General features: G+C 40.9%; 2 protein-coding genes and 2 pseudogenes across 2 annotated transcripts in view; 2 read left to right on the top strand and 2 right to left on the bottom strand.

The window, feature by feature from the left end:
* Window positions 1-13: 13 nt before the first annotated feature.
* LOC135099516 (peroxidase skpo-1-like) lies at window positions 14-1,062 on the bottom strand. Its single transcript, XM_064001891.1, has 2 exons — window positions 524-1,062; window positions 14-37 (listed from the first exon to the last, which is right to left on the bottom strand). The coding sequence occupies exons 1-2, from the start codon at window positions 992-994 to the stop codon at window positions 14-16; spliced, it is 495 nt and encodes a 164-aa protein (XP_063857961.1). The 5' UTR covers window positions 995-1,062.
* Window positions 1,063-4,618: 3,556 nt separating this feature from the next.
* Window positions 4,619-16,945, top strand: LOC135099511 (dnaJ homolog subfamily C member 2-like; annotated as a pseudogene).
* The window catches only part of LOC135099508 (dnaJ homolog subfamily C member 2-like), a 27,069-nt pseudogene continuing 20,606 nt past the window's right edge, over window positions 16,805-23,267 (top strand).
* The window catches only part of LOC135099509 (peroxidasin-like), a 7,975-nt gene continuing 1,833 nt past the window's right edge, over window positions 17,126-23,267 (bottom strand). Inside the window, exons 3-9 of the mRNA XM_064001887.1 lie at window positions 23,241-23,267; window positions 22,743-23,023; window positions 21,711-21,884; window positions 21,057-21,233; window positions 20,273-20,919; window positions 19,631-19,716; window positions 17,126-19,486 (exon numbers count right to left, since the gene is read on the bottom strand). The exon at window positions 23,241-23,267 is cut by the window's right edge and continues 166 nt beyond it. Of these exons, the coding sequence (XP_063857957.1) occupies window positions 19,318-19,486; window positions 19,631-19,716; window positions 20,273-20,919; window positions 21,057-21,233; window positions 21,711-21,884; window positions 22,743-23,023; window positions 23,241-23,267 (1,561 nt within the window). The 3' untranslated portion in view covers window positions 17,126-19,317. The remainder of the gene's footprint in view (window positions 19,487-19,630; window positions 19,717-20,272; window positions 20,920-21,056; window positions 21,234-21,710; window positions 21,885-22,742; window positions 23,024-23,240) is intronic.

The following is a 23,267-nucleotide window of genomic DNA, read 5'->3' as shown; positions in this document are numbered from 1 at the left end:
AACACTTCATTTGTTAAGTAAGATCAAGATAAGTTAGCTAATTTGATTAGTAAGGTTAGACATAACTAGATTTAGGACAGATTAGGTAATTAAGTTAAGTTTTGAGTAGATTTGGCAAGGTTACTTAGATTTTAAGTTGATTTGATAAGTAAGGTGATTTACTTTTACTAATGCTACTATTATTTCTACTACTATTATTCCTTTCTATCCTATGGCTGACTGGGATAAGAATGTGTGTGTGTGTGTGTGTGTGTGTGTGTGTGTGTGTGTGTGTGGCTTGTGTGGGATTGCCAGCCTGGTATATAAAGAGAAATGAACTATTGCTATTACTACTACTGCTGCTCACCACCCACAGACAGAGATACTACTGCTACTATTATTACTATTACTACCACCACTACTTAACACCAACAGAGATACTATTACTACTACTGCTACCACCACCACCACTCATTACTCACAGATGGATAGACTACTGCTACTGTTACTACCACCACCACCACCACCACCAAGGAAGACCCACCTTTCTTATTTCAGTGAGCTGAGGGTCGGTGAAGCGCACAAGTGGGTCAGCATTCTCGTACCAGAACCGGTCACAGCAGCGGAGGTTCCTGAACTGAATGCCGAGGATGCAGCCGAACGAGGGACCGACCAGTCCACCGTGCAGCGGCGTCTCAATCAATCCACCAGTGAACAGATCTATGTCATCCACGTGTGCGTACGTCCGTTTCATTCGCTCGATCACCGGCCTCGCTATCTCCCTGTGCAGGTCATCAAACGACCTCGCCCTGGTCAGGTTACAGAGGGCCCTGTACTCATTGTAAGGCTGCAGTCCATGGTCTCTGCCTCGCTGGATGTTGAGGGCAGCCAGGTCCAGGCCAGAGAATGGCTGCCGCTTGTCTTCAAAGAGATGGTTGGTCACCTCATCTGTCAAGAACTGGTCCAGTGTCTCCATGGACACAGTAGTCAGGCCGCGGATGATCTCATCAAGCATCCCAGGCTGGTAGAGTAGGTCTGGGTTGAAGAAGTGTTCGCTCAGCTTGACAGGAGGGTTGCGCTTGGCAAAATATTCCGTCCATGCGCTCCAGGGAAGGCTTGAGTAGAGAGTGGCCAAAGCGGAAGGCTATGCCAAATTCATTGAGCACTGTTGGGTTGCAGTATGCATCGTAATCTGAGAGAGAGAGAGAGAGAGAGAGAGAGATAGTCATTAGGAGTGCAGTGTGTTAGAGGGAAATGTTGCACACACACACACACACACACACACACACACACACACACACACACACACACACACACACACACACACACACATTAACCTACCTTCAGAATAGCCCTCAGGCAGCAAGTTAAGCTCATACAGATTAACAGCGTTCCACCCCAGCACCCTTGGCAGCCACTCATTGTACGTGACATGCTGGTTGATGGCCGTCACGATACGCCGGGCATTTTGGAAGAGCTGCTCATCATTCCAGTGTTTGTTGAGGCGCTTCAGTTCCCCGGCCACTCTGTTGTGTTCACGCATCATCAGAGTGTGTAGCGCAGCCAAGCCAGGCTGCTCTGAGGCCCGGGTGTCTCCTGTGGGTGGGAGGAAACAGACAAGTGGATGTTTTCAAGGCTTTCTCTCTGTTTTTTCCTCTTATTCACTCAGTCATACACACACACACACACACACACACACACACACACACACACACACACACACACACACACACACACACACACACACACACACACACACACACACACACACACACACACACTGCAAGAAAGAAGGGAAAGAGGAGACCTGATAACAATGTTCAAATTAGTAAATGGCATGGAGAAGATAGACAGAGATGACCTAGTTGTAAAAGTGGAGGAAGGAGATAGACGTACAAGGGGACATATGAAGAAATTAAAGAAGAGTCATTGTTTGGGAGATATTAAGAAATACAGCTTTCCGCATCGAATGGTTGAAATATGGAATAACTTAAAAGAAGAGGTAGTTGCGGCAAAGAGTGTGCACATGTTTAAAGAGAAATTGGACAAATTCGGGTATGGAGACAGGACTAATTGAGCTTTGGCTCGGACCCTGTATTATACAACTAGGTAAATACAACTAGGTAAATACACACACACACACACACACACACACACACACACACACACACACACACACACACACACACACACACACACACACACACACAGACAAACAAAAAACATACTCTTTGAAGGGTCTCTATTTCTCTTCCTCTCTCTCATTCACCCATTCAGTCAATCACATACACATAAATGACTCTTTAAAGACTCTCTCTCTCTCTCTCTCTCTCTCTCTCTCTCTCTCTCTCTCTCTCTCTCTCTCTCTCTCTCTCTCTCTCTCTCTCTCTCTCTCTCTCTCTCTCTCTCTCTCTCTCTCTCTCTCTCTCTCTCTCTCTCACTCAGTCATATGTAGACAGTGACATCATCTAGTAAGCAATGCAAACAGTAACCTTACCTAACCTTACCTAAGCTAACCTCAGCCAAACACTAACCTCCAGTGAAGCACCGGCCAGAGGGAGCCTGACACTCGTGGTTCTCATTCTCAGTGGGCAGCAGGTCTTTGCCTCGCAGGGGGTTGGGTGTGCCTCGTAGCATGCCGTCCTGCAGGGGTAGTGCAGTAGCAGTAGTAGTACATTATTCTGCATCTCTCTTTCTCCCTCTTTTCAGAACCAATAGGTGTGTGTGTGTGTGTGTGTGTGTGTGTGTGTGTGTGTGTGTGTGTGTGTGTGTGTGTGTGTGTGTGTGTGTGTGTGTACTTTTTAGAGATGACCTTCTAGTTGTTCTTCTCTTATGGTATTTTTCTTTTCTGTCTCTTTCTGTACAATATGTCCTTTATTTCCTCAGCATCCTGAATGGTATTCTTGGTAATATCTGTTTTATTTTCTCTCTACCTCTCCCTTCCACAGCACTCATCCAGGTGGAGGTAGAACCAGTGGGACGATGGTTCCACATATATGAGGCACGGCGTCTGCGGGGCCACCTCACCTCCTCAGTTGGGGAAAGTGAAGAGGAGAGTGAGGAGGAGGAGGCTCAGGAGGTGGAGGTGGAGGATGACATACACTATCTTCGCTCTCTCAACCCAGCAGACTGGAAGGTGAGAACTCAGCCAGCATGGTCCAGTCATAGCAACATAAGAATGGAGAAGACTGCAAAAGATTGGCTGGCCTACACTGGATAACTCCTGTACTAACCATGAAAATCTGTTATCCTCCTCTTCCCCATGCAGTCAGCCTTCCTATTGCCATCTGGCCTCTATATGCATATGCCTAGTCATCTAACCTCATGATATCACTTATGGTGTAGGTGCTGACCACATGAATGCTAAGCCTGTTCTATTTGTCCACTACTCTGTGAACCAGTTCTTACTAAGCTCTTTTCAAAACCTAAACTTATCTAGCATATATAGTTCTGTCTTGATTGTTCACTATGAGAGCATCACTTACCTCTGTCATTTATTTGATTAGTATCTTTCTTTTATATATTGATACATTTCTACAACATTGCCTTTCAGGACCAGGATCATTATGCAGTACTGGGACTCCGAAAGCACAGGTACAAGGCCTCTGATGATGACATCAAAAGAGCGTGTAAGTCCTGGTGGCATCTGGAGCTAGTGTGTATAGTGTACTGAGTACCAAGTTTTAGTGCACCTGCTGTTTGAAGGTATTTTTATAGTGCCAGTTTTCAGTTGCAGTGTCAGCCCTTTTAGTCTTGGTATTTTTATTTTATTTGTATATTTTCAATAACTACATTTTATTTGTGCCTTGCTATAGATGTATGTGGTTGGCTTTGCTATACCAAAGTTCCTGGGGTGTAGTATGGTGGTTTGAGACTATGACTATGGCCACACTGGCAATGGTTGTGAGCAAGCAGGTGAGTGTGATAAATGGTGAGAAAAGTGGGAGCATTGTACCAAATAAGTGTGGCCACACTGACAGTGAGTGGGCGTGGGCGAGCTGTGTCTTCCTGTGGCCCACAGCGAGGAGCATTGTCAGTTGACTTTTGTCAATCATCTGGCACAGGCAGTTTGTTGCCTGCTATTGACATTGCATGGCTAATTATTGAAGTTTTGCTCACACCAATCATTTGGGATACATTTGCTAAAGTAGAACCCAAAGGGAATGCCATCATGTTGTTTGTAGTAATTACTATTAATTATGAAACCATGTCCATAACTGTTAGCTTTAACAAGCTCTTGAATTGTAGCTAGGTGGTGCATACAGAAGAGCAGAGAGAATGTGTCTGAAGAATAGTTGGCGCCCCTATGGCTATGAGTGTGAATGATATTTGTAAGAGTGTGTGGTGGTTTGTCTGGGCCACCCCATGTGGGATTGGCAACCTGATATATAGATAGATAGATAGACATTATATTTTCTGATCATTGGTTTTATGCTAAGATATCTGTAAGTCTAATATAATAATTAGCATTCCCTTTGGTACGTGCTTAAAACAGGATGACCCAACACTTGGGTAAAGGAATGAGAGTGCAGCATTAGTGTGCACTTCCGTCCATTGTGTTACTCCTCACAGACCGCATGATGGTTCTGTGGCACCACCCAGACAAGCGGCGAGCAGCTGGGGAGGAGGTGAGGGATGACGATGACTACTTCACCTGCATCACCAAAGCCTATGAGATTCTCGGGGACCCCATCAAGCGACGCTCCTGGGACTCGGTGGACCCAGAGTTTGATGACGAGGTGCCGGCTGTCAGTGCACACAATAAGGCAAACTTCTTCCAGGTAAGCGCTGATCCCCACTAAGAAGAAAATTTATTCCACAAAGAATTCAAAGGTCTTTTAACTCCATGTCATACTGTAATGTCAAATATATGTGCACACAAGGCAAGCGCTAACTCCTATTAGGAAGAAAAATGACTCAACAAAGAATTGAAAGTTCAGTATTCATTGCTATTTGGTACATCTTTTCTTTACCACTAACCACTCTGGGACAATTTCTTCACATTCTACAGCCATCTCCAAACATTATACTGGCTAGAAATTGCAAAAAATCTATTCCTTTTCACCGCTTTTTTTCTTGCAGGTGGTTATAAAGATTGTATAACATTACTTGTAGTGGTGTGGATGATTACATATCACTGAAGGGATTAACTCCATCTCATATTGTAATGTCAGGTCTATATATTAGATTATATAACTCTCTCTCTCTCTCTCTCTCTCTCTCTCTCTCTCTCTCTCTCTCTCTCTCTCTCTCTCTCTCTCTCTCGTCTCTCTCTCTCTCTCTCTCTCTCTCTCTCTCTCTCTCTCTCTCTCTCTCTCTCTTCTTCAGTCTCCACCACATCTTTGTAAGGCACAGTGTTGCATTGCAGATTTTCACAGGGGTGTTTGAGTGCAATGCTCGTTGGTCCACCCACAAGCACGTTCCTGGCTTGGGGCAAACCTGATGACACCAAACAAAAGGTCAGTCCAGATTAGCAGATTAAGTAACTGGAGAGAGTGATTGGCCTGTACAGTCACATCAATCTCCCTTGTACTGTTTTAGAAGTGAGATTACTAGTAGCAGAAATGCAAGTAGATATTTGGTGACAGTTTACTTTTTATAGTTACCATCATCATATGCTATGTTGATGGAAAGATAGACCAGTAATTTTGAAAGTTTGTTTAAAATATCATACACTATAATTTTCCTCAGCATAGAGGGTCCAGTAACTTACACATAAAACATCATTTCAAGATTTCTTTATGAATAGTGTTTATTTTGTATTGTTAACCGACTTAATTTTCATCACTGTGCAGGTTGATCGCTTCTATGGATTCTGGTACGACTTTGATTCCTGGCGAGAGTTTTCATATCTGGATGAGGAGGAAAAGGAGAAGGGACAGGAGTGAGTCTTCACTATTTGTATGTCTGGTCTTTTTAGAGTTATGTGTATTCCACTCCAGCCTTGCTTTATCTTCCCAAAGGCAGCAAAAATGGTGAAATTTGTATCTTGAAACATTAACATTGAATAAAATTTTAATTGAATAAGGAAATAATGCCCAAACTTAAGCCTAGACTTGACATTGGAAAAAATAACAAGAAAATTTAATATGGCTAGACAGAATACCCAGACTTATGGCAAGGAAAACTGGCACCGACATTGTTCTGATTGCTTTAACTGGTCATTTTAGTTTCTTTGAATATTTTGTAACAGTGCAATGTGAGTGCAATGTTGTGGTCGCCTTCCCTTCTTTAAATCAGTCAATCTTGCCAGCCGGGAGGAGCGTCGATGGATAGAGAAGCAGAACAAGGTAGAGCGAGCGAGGCGTCGGAAGGAGGAGATGGGTCGATTGCGCAGGCTAGTTGACAATGCATATGCCTGTGACCCAAGGATAGCCAAGTATGTTTCGTTACTTATTACTGATTTCGTGTATTTTCGTTGTATCCCAATAAAAGTTGAAATTTTGTGCATTATCCCAAGAGATATTTATCACAAGGAGTACTTTTTTCTGTTGTTACATAATACTTCAAATTTCATTTTGATGGAAAGGTTTATGATGATTTAGATTGCAAAGAAGCTGTTCTTGTTTTACTTCTGACTCCTTATGAGGGAAAAATTAATTCCTGCTTTTGCTGTCTACTTCTGTAGCTAAAGAATGGGTAAGTTTATAGAAAAAGAGGGAAAGAGATGAAGAATTATATATATATATATATATATATATATATATATATATATATATATATATATATATATATATATATATATATATATATATATATATATATATATATATATATATATATATATATATATATATATATATATATATAATTTTTTTAAGATTTAAAGAAGAAGACAAGGAAAGAAGACTGGCTGAGAAAAAGGCTAAAGCAGAGGCAATCAGGCAAAAACAAGAAGAGGAGGAGAGGGTGAGTGCACATTGTGATCTCCAGTATTAGCACCAGGCCAATCTCTAACTACTCTCGGACACATATATGCATTGATTTCTACAACAGACCAAGGCTTCACATTTTTCTCATTGATTTGTATTTTTCATGTCTTATGCTCGGAAATGCCATATATTTTGAAATACCATGCTATGTTGTCTTTTTTTTGAATGATATGTCTTGCTAATGTGTAAATTTGGTGTTTTCAGGTAAGGCAGGAAGCTGAGGAAGCAGAGAGAAAGAAAAGAGAAGCAGAGGAGGCAGAGCAAAGAGCAAAACAGGAGGTAGAAAAGAAGGAAAGAGAGGTGCTGAAGAAAGCATTCAAAAAAGAGAGGAAGGTGAGGAGGAGGGTAGAATATGCTTGACATGTAAGAACTTACCACACACTTGTCTTTGACGCTTAAACTGCTGTGATCGCTAACATAATCAAAAATTCTCTTGACAAATATATTGAATTTTCGTGGTGCACTTTCTTTCTAGTGTGTTCTAACTGACTGTCTTCAGCCTCTTTTTCATCACTGCAGTGTTGAATCTCTTGCTACCTCCTACTGCTATTTTCATGCCAACTGCTCTTCTGATCTTGCTAACTGCATGCCTCACTGCACAAGTCTTTCTTCTTTCTTTCATCTCTATTCTGTCTACCTCTTTAATGCAAGAATTAACCATTATTCTCAATCATTCATCCCTATCTCTGGTAAACTCTGGAACTCCCTGTCTGCTTCTGTATTTCCACCTTCCTATGACTTGAACTCTTTCAAGAGCGAGGTTTCAAGGCACTTACCCTGTTTGTTTGACTAACACTTGACTGTTCAGGAGCCAGCACCTCAGTGGGCCTCTTTCTTCTTTTTTTTTTTTTCAGTCTTTGTTGTCCTTGGCCAGTGATCCTCCAATATATATATATAAAAAAAATAATAATAATAATAATGATGATGATAATAATAATAATAATAATAATAATAATAATAATAATAATAATAATAATAATAATAATGATCCCTGGCTATGGCAAGCAAGCCCAATACATTATATCCTTTCCTCCTCCTGTTCCTTTCCTCTCCCCTTTCACTTTCATCTCGTCGCAGTCCTCCCTTCCTGTCACCTGCCCCTATAGTTCTCATGACTCATGCCTGGAGCCATCATTCTACCTGGCAAGTCTTTTTTTTTTTTTTATTTATTTTTTTTTTTTTATCATTCATTTTAAGGCTACAAAATTTGCTAAAAAAAAAAGAAAAACTAAAAAATGAAACTCTACCCACTTTCATCTTCTGTAACATTTCACATTAAAATATTCTCATTCATTATATACTTTCAGATTTATATTTTTTTCCTTTTTCTTTGATGTCATTTTTTAAATGATTTTGATACAGTTCCTGTTCATAAGGGGCTGAAAGGACTGCATTTGTATTAGAAAGATGGAAAGAGCATTAAATTTAGTGTTCAAATGTGTAAATTAATTTGGAAACTAAAAAAATATATATACAAATTATGATTGCCTGTATTTTGTTCACGTAAATAATTTTAAAAAGCAACGTGAAATAGAATAAAGCACACATTCTTTGTCATTGCATAGATGTGATGGTGACAGTGATAAAGAACATCTCTGTATCTGTCTATCTTTATTTGACACCTCTTGATAAATACTCCATGAGGACATAACTGCAACAGATTTCTCTATTTAGTCCTGCCCTTGTATTCCCTTCCTCTTTGCTCTGAACTTCACATACTCTCTCTTCACCCTTTCCTCACATATTTCAGTAACATTTTTTATGCAAGATCTTTGGTCAAGGGCAATAAAAAGGGGGGAAAGAAAGTCCACTGAGATGCTAGTCCCAAAAGAAAGATCATAAGGATTATCCAGAATTGTTGGATAAGTGTTTTGAAAAGTTGGAACCAGCCATTTTAAAGAGTTCAAGTTATAGGAAGGAGGATCTTCTGGAGCAGGCAGGGAGTTCCAGAGTTTACTAGAAAAAAAAATAGCAGTAAAAAGATAGCAAGATATGCAACATTGCAGCAATAACAGAGAGGCTGAAAATCATTAGTATAGTATCCTCTATTCCCAGATGCTGCGGACTCTCTGTAAGGACAACAGTTACTTTGCATCAGAGGAGGGGGGAGCGAGTGCAGACCATGACAGATGTGGAGCTGCTGTGTGAGGCACTGGAGCTGACCTGCCTAGAGGAACTCAACAAGGAACTAGCACAAGTGGCCCAGGACAAGATGCAAGGGTGGGAGGTACTCATGATGGAGGTGAGGGAGGATCAACAGTAGTAGTAGTAGTTAATTGACAAAGGTGAGTGAGAGAGATCAACAGTAGTAGTAATAGCAGTAGTAATTTTTTGACACAGGAGGTGAGTGTGGAGGGCCAACAGTAGTAGTAGTAGTAGTAGTAGCAGTAATTGTTGCTTATATATAAAAAAAAAAAAAAAAGCATAATTTTTGTCATTCTTAAATCAAAAAATTTCCTAAGCCTTGAACCCAAAAGCTGCTCCAACAGACATATGGGTATCTGCATCACTTTTGAAATTAACTATGTTAGGTCTATTTAAGTCATGTTACATTACCTTATCTGATTAGCTAAATCCAAAGTAGCATAAAGCAAGCTAATCTAAATTAGAACAATCCACCCCAAATGATCTGGATATTCTGTATGACCTGTTTTCCCTAGGATAGTCAAACCTTTCAGACTATTTCTCCACTGATAGTTATGATTAGTACAAGGAGTCCTTGGTGTATGACAGTCTTGACTTTTGTCCTTCATATGTTTCTTTTACAGGCACAATAGTTATGTGTTTATGTCCTAGACTATGACTTTACAGTACAACAGTATTAGTATTAGTGATTGACATACTGCAGGTAGCTTACTTATGCTGGTTCTGACCTATGCAGAAAATCAGTTTATAACATGGCATAGGAACAGAACTCTGTCATAACTTGAGGACCCCCTGTAACACTTCTTTGCCTCCTCTCTCTGTTGTAGGTGAGTGAGGTGCGCAACAGGATCAAAAAGGAGAGGGAGGAGGTGGCAGCAGCGGCAGCAAGGAGAGGGGGTGGAGGAGGAGGGGAAGGTTCATCACTCAAAGTCTGGAATCAAGATGACCTCCAGCTGCTCATCAAAGCCGTCAACCTCTTCCCTGCCGGCACAACAAAGAGGTGAGCTGGTTCATGTGTGTGTGTGTGTGTGTGTGTGTGTGTAAATTGCTTCTGTTTATATATTTTTTGATATCTTATTATTATTGGTGGTCCACAAGGCTGTCCCTTTCCACTGGGGCTGACAGGGCTAAGAGTGTGAATGACGTGTCATTCACCTACATTCGTCTGCTGGTCACCAAACCAGCTGTTCCCCATATGGAAAGAGGTCAGAGCTTGTAGTGATTGATCTTTGGGTAGGATTGAGACCATTCACACACCGCACACTGGGACAGTGAGGCCATAACCCTTCAGGTTACATCCTGTACTTACTTGCTGCTAGGTGAACAGGGGCTACACATGAAGAGATTCTCCCAGGACTTGAACCCATGCCTTCTCGGTTGTGAGCCGAGCATGCTGACACTAAGTGGTGTGCATGTGTGTGTGTGTGTGTGTGTGTGTGTGTCTGTGTGTGTGTGTGTGTGTGTGGTGCCTTGTCTGGGCCAGCTGATGTGAGATTGCTGGCCTAGTATATAAATAGATGGGTTTTTTAAGCTTTAATATTTTATTTGATTGATATATTGCCTTATTCTTGTGTTTCCATGTGTGTTTTAAAATGACTAATATCAAGGTTGTTATCTGATCCCTACTACTGTTCTCTACATACACACCATTTAGGTCTTCACGTGGTATAGGGAATATAACAAAGGTGACATTTATGAAATTCTCAGGATCATAATTAGGATAGAACAAGACACAATGGGTTCAAGCTTGAAAATAGTTAGAGAGGAAGAAATTGGTCCTCAGATGGAGTAGTAGATGAATGGAATGGACTCAGTAATCAGGTTGTTAGTGCTGAGTCATTGGGGAGCATTAAAGGATTAGACAAATTTATGGATGGGAATGATAGGTGGATATAGGTAGATATGTTTCATACAAGGATGGCTTCTTGCAGCTCCCTTAATGTTAGGTTATGTTTTTATGCATTGCTGTACTTAGAGGAACTCTTTGAACCCTCCATGCTGCAGGTGGGAGGTTGTGGCAGAGTATATCAACCAACACAGCCACCAGCATCACCAGGCTGGCCAAGGAGGTGCTCAATAAGGCCAAGGAGCTGCAACACTCAGACAAGCACATGAGGGAGGCAGCCAACAAGAATGCCTACCACAGCATGGAGAAGGCACAGGCTCGGCAGGTGATCAGCGACACCACAGCCTCCCAGAGATATGACAGTGAGTTCTTGCTGTTATGCTGACATTCAGATAATTCTTTTGCATCTTTGTGTAGTTTTATATCATGTTGATGCTTGGGTAATTTCTCATTTCTCTTTTTATACTAATTAATTATTACCATGAGTCTTCTCTGTATGAACTCAAGAGCTTTCTCCCTTCTCTGTGTAACTGCTGTGAATTGTCTTTTAGCTCTATGCAATATCACCAGTTGAGCTGTGAATCAATTCCAAGATATTTTAAGAAAAAACATGTTTTTAGGCTGATGTTAGATCTTTCCTTTGTGCAGCACCACAGGAGATGCTGGGGATGAACACTGCTGCTTGGGGAGCTGAGGAACAGAGGTTGCTGGAGCAAGCCCTCAAGACCTATCCAGTCTCTACTCCTGACCGCTGGGACCGCATTGCCAAGTGTGTCCCCAACCGAACCAAGAAAGACTGCATGAGGCGCTATAAGGTCTGTATATGTGTGTGTGTGTGTGTGTTTGTGTGTCTGGTGATGTGTTGCTTGCTATTCCCTGTATGTGAGATTGTGGAGAAAACAAATCAGGTTTATCTTGTTTATGGAGTGACTCTCTCTCTCTCTCTCTCTCTCTCTCTCTCTCTCTCTCTCTCTCTCTCTCTCTCTCTCTCTCTCTCTCTCTCTCTCTCTCTCTCTCTCTCTCTCTCTCTCTCTCTCTCTCTCTCTCTCTCTCTCTCATGCATTTATCTTTTGATCTGCTTTTATTTTTGTGGTCCCTCCATAAATGCATGAAGATGTAAGTGCTATGTGTGTGTGTGTGTGTGTGTGTGTGTGTGTGTGTGTGTGTGTGTGTGTGTGTGTAGTGAAGGTTTTATATATGTGTGTGTGTGTGTATGTATGTAGTGAAGGTTTTATATAGTGCACAGTAGACACTGATGTTATTGTAACTTTTAAGTCTTATTCTCACATGATGGCATTTCAGGAGCTTGTTGAGATGGTGAAGGCAAAGAAGGCGGCTCAGGCTGCTGCAGTGGGAAAAAAGTGAGGAGCCAAACCTTGCTGTCTTCTTTCCTTTGTGAGTTCAGATGTAGCAAATTCTTGTAGCTGTTGTGTGAAGCAATATTGCTATCTGAAAATCTATCTCTTGTTCTATTTCTAAGCATTATGTCTCAGCAGTGCCAGTTTTGGACTACCTGAATTGGAGGGGCAGCTACATATATTGATGGGGACACAAAAGTGTAGCTAGGGATCTGTTTCTTTCCCCTCCACTTCTCCCTTTCTCTCCTTTATAACCTCATCCCCCAACTCTTCCATCTCTTCCATCACACTTCACTTCCACTGCTTCCAATAAGTTGTCATGCAAAAAGCAAAATTAACACTTGGAAAAGTATTTTTAAGTGCTATGGGAAAACTGCTAATATTGAAAATTAATGTTGATAAGTGCAGAATTCTATACATTGCAGAAAGCAGATGCAAAACAGCATGTGCTTTTCCTTATCATCATAGTGTAGCTCTAGAGGACAGAAGGGCAATCTCCATTAATATGGCAGTAGCCACAAGGAAGCCACTTCCTGAAAAATGAATGGATCTGTGGCAGTTGTATAAAAAATTACAAGACGTGTGAAAAAGTGTGCAGTGATTGTGACTATAATAAGAAGTAATATGCAATGATGACCATGTGATTGCATACAAATGTGTACCTTCTTAATTTTCTAAAGGAAAACTACAGTCTTAAGTTTGATTTTAAAGTAACACTAAATTTACAAGGTGGGTAAGAGTAAAGATGCCACATGAAGAGCTGCAGGTAAATGCTGTGATTAGTGTAGATCCTAATGAAGAGTTACCATAGAAAATACACAAACATCATTGAGACAATAGTTGTGACTTAACATGCTTATACACATTCACAGGTCCTTGATACACATGATTCAAGCCTGACACTTGAGGAATATTACTTTGTAAGTAATGGAGGTGCAGCTCAGAGGTGTTTCAGAATATAGCTCTCAGTGGCTGATGCATGGAATAAGTTCATGATGTGCGATTCAGTACCTCAAATAAGTGACTCAGTCTGTGATATAAGTAATAATGCAAGCTGTTGAATCATGGATGTGCGCCTCAGAATGTGTGACCTCGTAGCTTTGCCCGGACCAGCATAGTCAACCCTAACCTAGGCCAACACAGCCAGTAATAGCTTTGTGAAACACCAAAATATAGATAATCATTATTATCATCTGCAGCCACCATGCTCACCCACCACCTACACAAAATTTAATGTCTTCCACTGGTATATATATATAATATATATATATATATATATATATATATATATATATATATATATATATATATATATATATATATATATATATGGTCATGTGTGTGTGTGTGTGTGTGTGTGTGTGTGTGTGTGTGTGTGTGTGTGTGTGTGTGTGTGTGTGCTATAATTTTTGTTCATTGTTCGCATCTCGCTATGCACTCTACCTTCCATCATATCTTCAGTTTTAAGCCTTTCGTAACGACATCATAAATTTGTGGATTGACTTTTATTTATTTATTTATTTATTTATTTTGTAGATCAAACCTGCTGTTTGGGTGTTCCTTTTTCACGTGATCGCATATCAGGGTCTTCTTTGAAGTATAAAGCACCACGTTATCTGCGACCTTTGATTTGTGACAGATATCATATGGTCATTATTAATAAAAGGAAGCAGATGGTAATAGTGAACTGCATTACATAACCACGCATCTGTCGCTTTGATAAACCAAAATGCAGTATTTCTGCTACTACTACTACTACTACTACTACTACTTCTAGTAGTAATAGTAGTAGTAGTAGTGGTAATAGCTGTAGTAGTACAAATACTATTTCGTATGACACAGAGACATAATAATAATAATAATAATAATAATAATAATAATAATAATAACAGTAAAATTATACGAACTTAACACTGTTAGGCTCGTAGTGCGGAAGGTTGGCGGGCAGTAGCGGCCAATCAGACAGACGGACGTGTAGGGGAACTAAAACTACAGATAGCGACCTGATATCTACCCCGCCAGCCTTCATGATTGCGCTGAGGTACCCTGCCACCCAGATAAACCTCATTTGGCCCCAAGCCCACTGCACACACACGGTAATTCTTGTAGTGGTGTAATTGTAATGGGCGATTGTTGTTTATTTACTAAGTGGGTGGTAGTGTGTAGGATTGAGATCGTGGTGTGATGGTGGGTTATAGTGGGGGTGGTGTGGGTTATTGACACTATAACGCAACACTGCACACACAAACAGACGGTAAATTTTCTAATGATGTAGTAGTAATGGACTGGTGTGGGTTATGCATATTGAGAAATGGGTGGTGGTTGGTAGGATTGAGGTCATTACTATCGGAATGGGGCTGGTGGTTGTGGAGAGTACTGTGGGATACGTACACTTTATATTAAGCAACACAACACACGTTACCTCATTTCCACACACAACTCGCCCCCGTGGACAGTTATGGTTTGTCATTTGCCAGTCATCCTCTATTTATACTTGTACACGTCAAGACGAGCCCTGCGGCAGACAAAACAGACTTAGTACTGAGTGATGACAAGCTCTCAGGTGCTGGTTTGTTTATCTCCCTCAGTGCGGTGATGTGACTGATTTTGTGGCGTCAGCTGATAGTCTGAGGTGGCAAGGTGGCATCTGTCAACAGCAGTCGGGTGTCTCCTGCAACAGTGAAAGCATTTGTAAACAAAGTCAAGTGCCACGTGAGAGCCTTGACTTTCTTGTCTGTATAGCTGTGTAAATAAGGTGAAGCAGTTCTTGGCTTGTGTTGTCTTTAGTATAGAAATGCTTAAACTTTTAGAGAGGATGGCTTGCTGCTGTTGACAGTTGCCACTTCACAGACTGAGAATGATGCCTTCATACTGTAAAAATCTTAAACATTGCAACAACACAATAGGTATAGAAATTAATTGCAGTACTGTATAGTAGGTTAAAAATTGCACATGTATGGGAATGAGCATGTGGCAATGGAAGTTGTGGCTGTCTTGAGCTGTTTTATCCAGTACACTCATCATAGGGCCTGGGTGAGCCACAGGTTGTGATGTATGGCAATACACTTCTCATCAGTGATCAAGCTTTTGGAATCACCTTATAGAAGTATTACAGCATCCTTCTCATTATTATGAGATTTTCATCTTTCTGCTTTGAAACCAGCTTGCAGTGACCTCACATTTCTGGTCAGTCAATCTCTGCTTTAGCAAGAGTGACTACAATGTTTCATTGAGTGAAGAGTCACGTACCGTGACCTTTGAGCTGCTGTAGGTTCAACTCGCTAGTATTGGTTAGAGGCAGTTATGATGTAGGGGCATAAATGTAATGCTTGTGCAGTGCCTCCTTTTGTAACGTGTCATGCCATTCTTGATGTGATCAGTGCAGGATGATAAGACCCGGGTCACATTGACTCCATGTATTAATTGAATCGATCAGATCCTGAGAACGTGAGAGAATGTGAACCAATTCTCATGAGGGTAGAAAGTAAACTGGTAATGTACAGCTCAGCCTTACAGAAACAACATTGCAGATTTATGTCAGTGCACAGATTTACTTATCCTTTAACTGACCATGCAGATGAATTTGTCTGCCCATGAAGCTTATTAAGTAGGAAAAATCTACAGTTTTTGCCATGTCTACTTGGATGAATTTGTTGCCTATCATTCTCTCTCTCTCTCTCTCTCTCTCTCTCTCTCTCTCTCTCTCTCTCTCTCTCTCTCTCTCTCTCTCTCTCTCTCTCTCTCTCTCTCTCTCTCTCTCTCTCTCTCTCTCTCTCTCTCTCTCTCTCTCTCTCTCTCGTTTTAGGTATTGGGACCATAGCGTCTGTCAGGAGCCAATATATTTTTTGGGATTCTTTTTAATAAGCATTCTTTTCCTCTTTAAAGAACATCTTACAGTTTCATTATCAGATTACTGAGTATAGTGTTTATCACTGAGCTCATGAAATATCTTATCAACTATTTTGCCTGTGATAAGGATTAAGATGATGTGACACTGCTCTACTTGAGATGATATCCTCTCTGTGATATCTATGATGACTCCAACATACATCTTTGATTTTTTTATATTTTTTATGTGATGAGACTGGTTTTGCTGCATCACCATTGATGCATCTGATAGTTTAAGTGTATCTGCAGATCTTGACAGTTGCTTTTGTGGGATTCTAAGAACTGACTTGCTTGAACAAAAAACTGCCTTGATGCTGGTGACTTATTTGATGATGTGTTGAGCTTTATTTATCACAAGGTACTTGAGGCATTCTCAGTCTGGATATCTGCAGTTTAACGTACATGAGAAATTTACAGCATACATACTTCATTGTTAACTGAATAGTATTGTCTTGTGATCTGGTGCCTGTGTATTTGTTTTTCATATGCTTCCTGTGGGAGTTGTTTCAACACCTCAATAGATTGCTTGCACAAGTTAGTACTTAGACAGGAGGATTGACAGCACACCCATGCTTATGTTCCCTTTTCAGGTGTTGCCCTTTAGGTAGTGAGGAGAGACAGGTACCAGCAGGAGCAGTAGTGGTAACAACAGCAGGATGGGGAGCTTCAGCAAGATCCTGCCATACTCCTGCTATGAGCTCGGCCACTGCTGGAAACACTCGTGCTCCTCAGCCTCCTTTGAAATCTGTATCATTGGGTTCATTGAAAGCATCAAAATCTATGGTGTGGTGTACTTGGTATGTGACCTTTTTTTTTTTTTTTTTTTTTTTTTTTTATGTTAGAGGGATACTATCCTCATTGTGTCTAGTAAACTGTTCTGGCAACTGCACTGGCTTCCTAAGCTTGATGGAAGTTTAGAATATAATTTAAAAAGGTAACACTTGGCAGTAAAGGGGTGATTGCGATAAAATATTGCATTGCATCTACTGTAATTTTATTTTGGCTCATTAGAATTATCTACAGTTACTGAAAATGTGTGTGATGGTGTCATTAGGTGACAAAATGTTAAAGATTACTGTTACTATATTGGTAAAAAGAGGTGAAAATGGATTATAGCTATGCATAGAACTTTTCATATCAATTACCTTATGCCATGATAGATCTGGTGTAAGTAGAGTGTGAGGTGAAGGGGAATATGATTTTGCTTTCTGGCTTCAAAAGTGGAAGGAAGACTTTGATCAGGAGTTAATAATTTTACTTGCTTGCTTTCTTTATTTCTCCTTTTCTTTCCTTTTTCTTTTGAATTGGGAATGACACTTTGTATTTTGAGGTTTATCTTTGTAATATTAATGACTTGCATTTGTTTGCATGCAGCTAACCAGTCTTGTGAATGCTCGGAAAATAAGTATGAAGTATGGAAAAAAGCTCTTGAAGAACTACTTAACAACATCAGTTTGTTTCCTGACAGTCAATGCTTTTGGGTACATTGGCTCCTACTGTGTTGTCAGGTGAGCATGCCAGGTGTGGCCTTTCCCATGCACATGTTGGGGCAGTTTGGAAGTAGTAAGTGTAATATACATGCTATTATACTGAGTGTGTCATGCTTGCTTTTACTCTGGGAAATTTATATGAAACCATGGAGTTGCATAACATAGTAATCTTTTTCTGTTTATCTACTTATTTGTTTATTTATTTTTTATGTTTTTGTGCATGGATACTCAATTAATTAAGATATAGTATAGTTTATGTGAATGAATACACATTTAAGTAGTCAGTGGTCATAGTGTGTTGTGATCAGCTCCCACAATTCTTGTTACTACACAAACCAAGTATAGTGCATGAGTTCTTGTTGATTAGTTTGGAGAGAGGAGGTGACCATAGGATATTGATGAAGGACAGCCATTGAAGCACTTCATCATTAGCATATAAAATGACAAAAAAATTAGTATTTTCCAGTTGGAACAAGATAAAATACTGTAAAATTAGTATTTTCCTGTTGGAACAAGATAAAATACTGTAAAATAGAAAATACTGTATTTGACAGTTTATAAGACATATGGGGTTATAAGATGCATCTCAGTTTGGGCAGGCATTGAAAAAAAAAAAAAAGATAAATAAATGGGTTTAAGCTCTGTATATGAAGTGAAGGATTTAACCTGACATTTGATGCCCTCTCATATGTATTCAGATACTTATTAGATTCCAATATTTTTCCTTGGGAAATTTTATAATTTTGTAACTTATACGCCATTGTGTACACGTTGTTTCTGTGACCCCATTATGTTGGGGAAATGAAATCTGGAAATTTTAAACACTATTGCATAAACTGTATTGCATGATTATTGTGCAGACCATCACCATGAGTCACCCTACTTTGTGACTCTCTTTTCACTTATAAAATCTTTTGTTATGTTAGGTTTTCTGAAAAAAATATAGTTTCTCATTAGCTTCAAGTTTTGTTGAACACACATGCGAGATAAAAATGTTAAAAGATAGGCATAATTTCTGTTGTATGAAGGTGTATCTTACCTAAGGAACGCAGTGAACCTTGCATGTGTTGCCAGGTTTGATGTTTAACTAATGGTGAATTTGTTTTGGTACAAACAACGTAAGCATAGTCACTTAATTTCTTTCTGACTGGTGTTATTTTATGTGAATTACCATTAAGTATGATCTGTTATACATTGTTACCTTACAAAAAAAAGAGTTGTTTTTGAGATTTAGAAATGATCATCACTTTGTTTACATGTGTGAAGATGTTTGTGGTTTGATTTAAGGGCCACTGTTGCCATAGACTTACTACTAGCCACTGCCCCAGAGCTGAACCTTGGCCTTATAAGACGCTGGCTAATTTTCTGAGACTTTTTTAAGGTGTGTCTTATAAGCTATCAAATACGGTAGCTGAAATTGAGTCACCTCTATGAAATGTCAAATTGTTTAATTGTTAATGATATGTTTGTTGTTTACTCCCACAGACACATTCTGCAGCACTTCAACTTTTTCACAGTCTCCTTTGTGCCAGGGTTCATTGGCAGCCTCATGGCCATCCTAGTGGAACGGCCAGCACGACGAACACTCCTGGGCATCTATGTTACCAATGTGGTGAGTGCCAACGCTGCTTCTTCCCACCCTAATTTCTATTTGGGATTGCTCTTTACAAAAGTCTTCTTCAGATGTTTCTGCTTTGAGGCATTCTTTCATCTAATCCTTTGTCTCTTGTGTCTTCATTGACATGGTCCTTCCATCTGATCCTATGTAGGTCTTCCTCTTCTTCGTGCTCCTCTTTCCACAGCTCAAGGTTCACCCCGGGGAGGTCGCGACATGACACTCGGGGGTTCCTGGGGGTGAGGAAGGGATGAGGGGATAGCATTTTGTCTGTGTCTGTATGTGTGTGTGTGTGTGTGTGTGTGTGTGTGTGTGTGTGTGTGTGTGTGTGTGTGTGTGTGTGTGTGTGTGTGTGTGTGTGCAGGAGCAGTACTTACAGGAAGGGGTCTGGAAGGTCAAAGACAGACCGCTGTTCACTTTCCACATTGTCACAATTGTCACACAGAAGCTTGGCCAGTGTCACCTGTAGAGAAGAGACACACTTGAGCTCATTTGTTTGCTGCTAAAACACTTAATTTGTTAAGTAAGATCAAGATAAGTTAGCTAATTTGATTAGTAAGGTTAGACATAACTAGATTTAGGACAGATTAGGTAATTAAGTTAAGTTTTGAGTAGATTTGGCAAGGTTACTTAGATTTTAAGTTGATTTGATAAGTAAGGTGATTTACTTTTACTAATGCTACTATTATTTCTACTACTATTATTCCTTTCTATCCTATGGCTGACTGGGATAAGAATGTGTGTGTGTGTGTGTGTGTGTGTGTGTGTGTGTGTGTGGCTTGTGTGGGATTGCCAGCCTGGTATATAAAGAGAAATGAACTATTGCTATTACTACTACTGCTGCTCACCACCCACAGACAGAGATACTACTGCTACTATTATTACTATTACTACCACCACTACTTAACACCAACAGAGATACTATTACTACTACTGCTACCACCACCACCACTCATTACTCACAGATGGATAGACTACTGCTACTGTTACTACCACCACCACCACCAAGGAAGACCCACCTTTCTTATTTCAGTGAGCTGAGGGTCGGTGAAGCGCACAAGTGGGTCAGCATTCTCATACCAGAACCGGTCACAGCAGCGGAGGTTCCTGAACTGAATGCCAAGGATGCAGCCGAACGTGGGACCGACCAGTCCACCGTGCAGCGGCGTCTCAATCAATCCACCAGTGAACAGATCTATGTCATCCACGTGTGCGTACGTCCGTTTCATTCGCTCGATCACCGGCCTCGCTATCTCCCTGTGCAGGTCATCAAACGACCTCGCCCTGGTCAGGTTACAGAGGGCCCTGTACTCATTGTAAGGCTGCAGTCCATGGTCTCTGCCTCGCTGGATGTTGAGGGCAGCCAGGTCCAGGCCAGAGAATGGCTGCCGCTTGTCTTCAAAGAGATGGTTGGTCACCTCATCTGTCAAGAACTGGTCCAGTGTCTCCATGGACACAGTAGTCAGGCCGTGGATGATCTCATCAAGCATCCCAGGCTGGTAGAGTAGGTCTGGGTTGAAGAAGTGTTCGCTCAGCTTGACAGGAGGGTTGCACTTGGCAAATATTCCGTCCATGCGCTCCAGGGAAGGCTTGAGTAGAGAGTGGCCAAAGCGGAAGGCTATGCCAAATTCATTGAGCACTGTTGGGTTGCAGTATGCATCGTAATCTGAGAGAGAGAGAGAGAGAGAGAGAGAGAGAGAGAGAGAGAGAGAGATAGTCATTAGGAGTGCAGTGTGTTAGAGGGAAATGTTGCACACACACACACACACACACACACACACACACACACACACACACACACACCTAGAGTCAGCTGGCCTGGCATGGAGCGGGTCAGGGGGATGCAGAATGGCTGGCCAGATGATATATTGACAGGAGGGAAAAATGGATCGTTCTGAGGAATGGCTATGGGGAAACACTCAGGGTGGACTGTCTGGGGAGAGTCACATCTGCGGCAATCCAGAATCGAGTCTTGGAAACCTGGAAGAGAGAGAAGTGAATGTGTTTAGTGGGTGAGGTGAAGAGATGCTGGGCCAGGAGTCAGTGTATTTACAGACATGAAGTAAAGAGAGAATAAGTACTTTTTTTTTTATCAACACATACACAGTTAAGTTGATATTAGAAAACATATACCTGTTAACACTAGAATGAGAAAGAGAAACAGGAGATTTGATAACTAATGGAAAAAAACAGATAATGATAAACAACAAAGATAGATTAGGTTAGGAACAGACTAAGAAAATATATAGTTTTAGTGACAAGTATGCAGAAATTAAAGAAAACTAGACATATAAAGATCAGGAGACAACAAATCAATAGTTTATCAGACCTTGGAAGCTACAACTATGTAAACACACACACACACACACACACACACACACACACACACACACACACACACACACACACACACACACACACACACACACACACACACACACACACACACACACCTACCTTTGTTGATGGGGGTGAAAATAATATCATGGTCAATAAACTGGCCCCACTGCATGACCATTAGGGTATAGCGGACATGCGGTGCAGACACGTCGTTGTGCATGTTGGTGGAAATGAGCCGAGGGGAAGGGAGAGGCTTGCCGGTGACTGAAGTGACGCGAGGTTTAGACAGACCTGGGGATGACAAGAGAAGGTTTAGGGGTATTTGAGTGTATTGTAAAGAAATTCATTTGTTTATCTATCTGTCAGGCTGGCAGTCCCACAGAAGGCAAGGTTTGGGGGTACTTGATTGTACTGTAAGGAAATTGGTTTGTTAATCTATCTATCTGTCAGGTTAGCAGTCCTATAGAAGATAAAGTATGGGGGTACTTCAGTGAGAATTAAGTTTATATATCTATCTGTGACACTGGCAGTCCTATACAAAGCACAGACAAGGCACCACACACTCACACACACAATAATAACAGTAATATATCTATCTGTCTGTCTGTCTATCTACATACAAGGCTAGCAATCCCACAGAAGCCAGCCCAGACAAGGCACCACACACTCACACACACAATAATAATAGTAATATATCTATCTGTCTGTCTCTCTGTCTACATACAAGGCTAGCATTCCCACACAGGCCAGCACAGACAAGGCACCACAGACTCATTTACAAACATATTTATTTATACTCTTTCCTAACTTTATCAAGCTTCAGTTCTTTATTTCTTGTCCTGTCCTGATTACTGACCCTGAGAATTTTGCTTATGTCATCCTTGTCATGCTCTCTATATCACTTTGGGACCTCTAGCTGACTGAAATGACTTCTCTCTGATTCTTAACTTTATAAAGCCTGAACACATTATTTATGTTCTATCCCTAACACTAATACAGACACATAGACATCTATCTGATCTACTCTTGACTTTATCCCTTATTTCATCAAACTTAAACACTTAATTTCTTGACCTATCCCAAATACCAACACACACACATGCACACACACATATATATACACACATACACAGACAGACAGACACTCACCGTTTTCATAAGAAGGACGTAGGAGTCGACTTTTTGCCCTGAACGACTTGCCGAAGGACGGGAAGTTAAGATTATTGCACCACCCTGTAGCTGTGCGGAAACGCAAAGTGTGGTCGCAGGGCAGTGTCTGGTCGTCACGCTCAAACACGCTAGGAATTTCCGTGATATCGCTGACGTCAGTGTTAGGCAGAACCTCCATCAAATCCAGTACGTTGTTTGGGGAACCTGACTCGATGTCTTTGAGCTGGCCGTCTGCTGCCCGAGTCTTGCGTGACCTGGCTCTGGTGGTGGAGAGACTGTCAGTGGTGAGGCGTGGTAGACAAAACTGTGGTGTTTTTATCATTTTCTCTGTTGTTTTATTGTTTGCTTGGCTTTCTGTTGTTAATTATGGGAAATTTCTGCTGTTTTTGTGTCATGTTCACCTCAAAATACATCAGTCTAAGGCTCTGAATAACCCTTTCACTAACTAATGCACTCATCTATCACACAAACACATACTTGAATCTTCCTGAGGTCTTGCAGTCA

The sequence above is a fragment of the Scylla paramamosain genome, unplaced genomic scaffold, assembly GCF_035594125.1.
Source record: "Scylla paramamosain isolate STU-SP2022 unplaced genomic scaffold, ASM3559412v1 Contig139, whole genome shotgun sequence".
In the NCBI taxonomy this organism is placed as follows: Eukaryota; Metazoa; Arthropoda; class Malacostraca; order Decapoda; family Portunidae; genus Scylla; species Scylla paramamosain.
The sequence above is the reverse complement of the archived record's forward strand: the minus strand, read 5'-3'. Positions and strand labels throughout refer to the sequence as shown.

Coding starts and splice junctions, on each gene's coding strand:
- LOC135099516 (XM_064001891.1), bottom strand. CDS start 994: ATGCTTGATGAGATCATCCGCGGCCTGACTACTGTGTCCATGGAGACA. Junction 38..523: donor AGCTCACTGAAATAAGAAAG/GTGGGTCTTCCT, acceptor TAATCAAATTAG/CTAACTTATCTTGATCTTAC.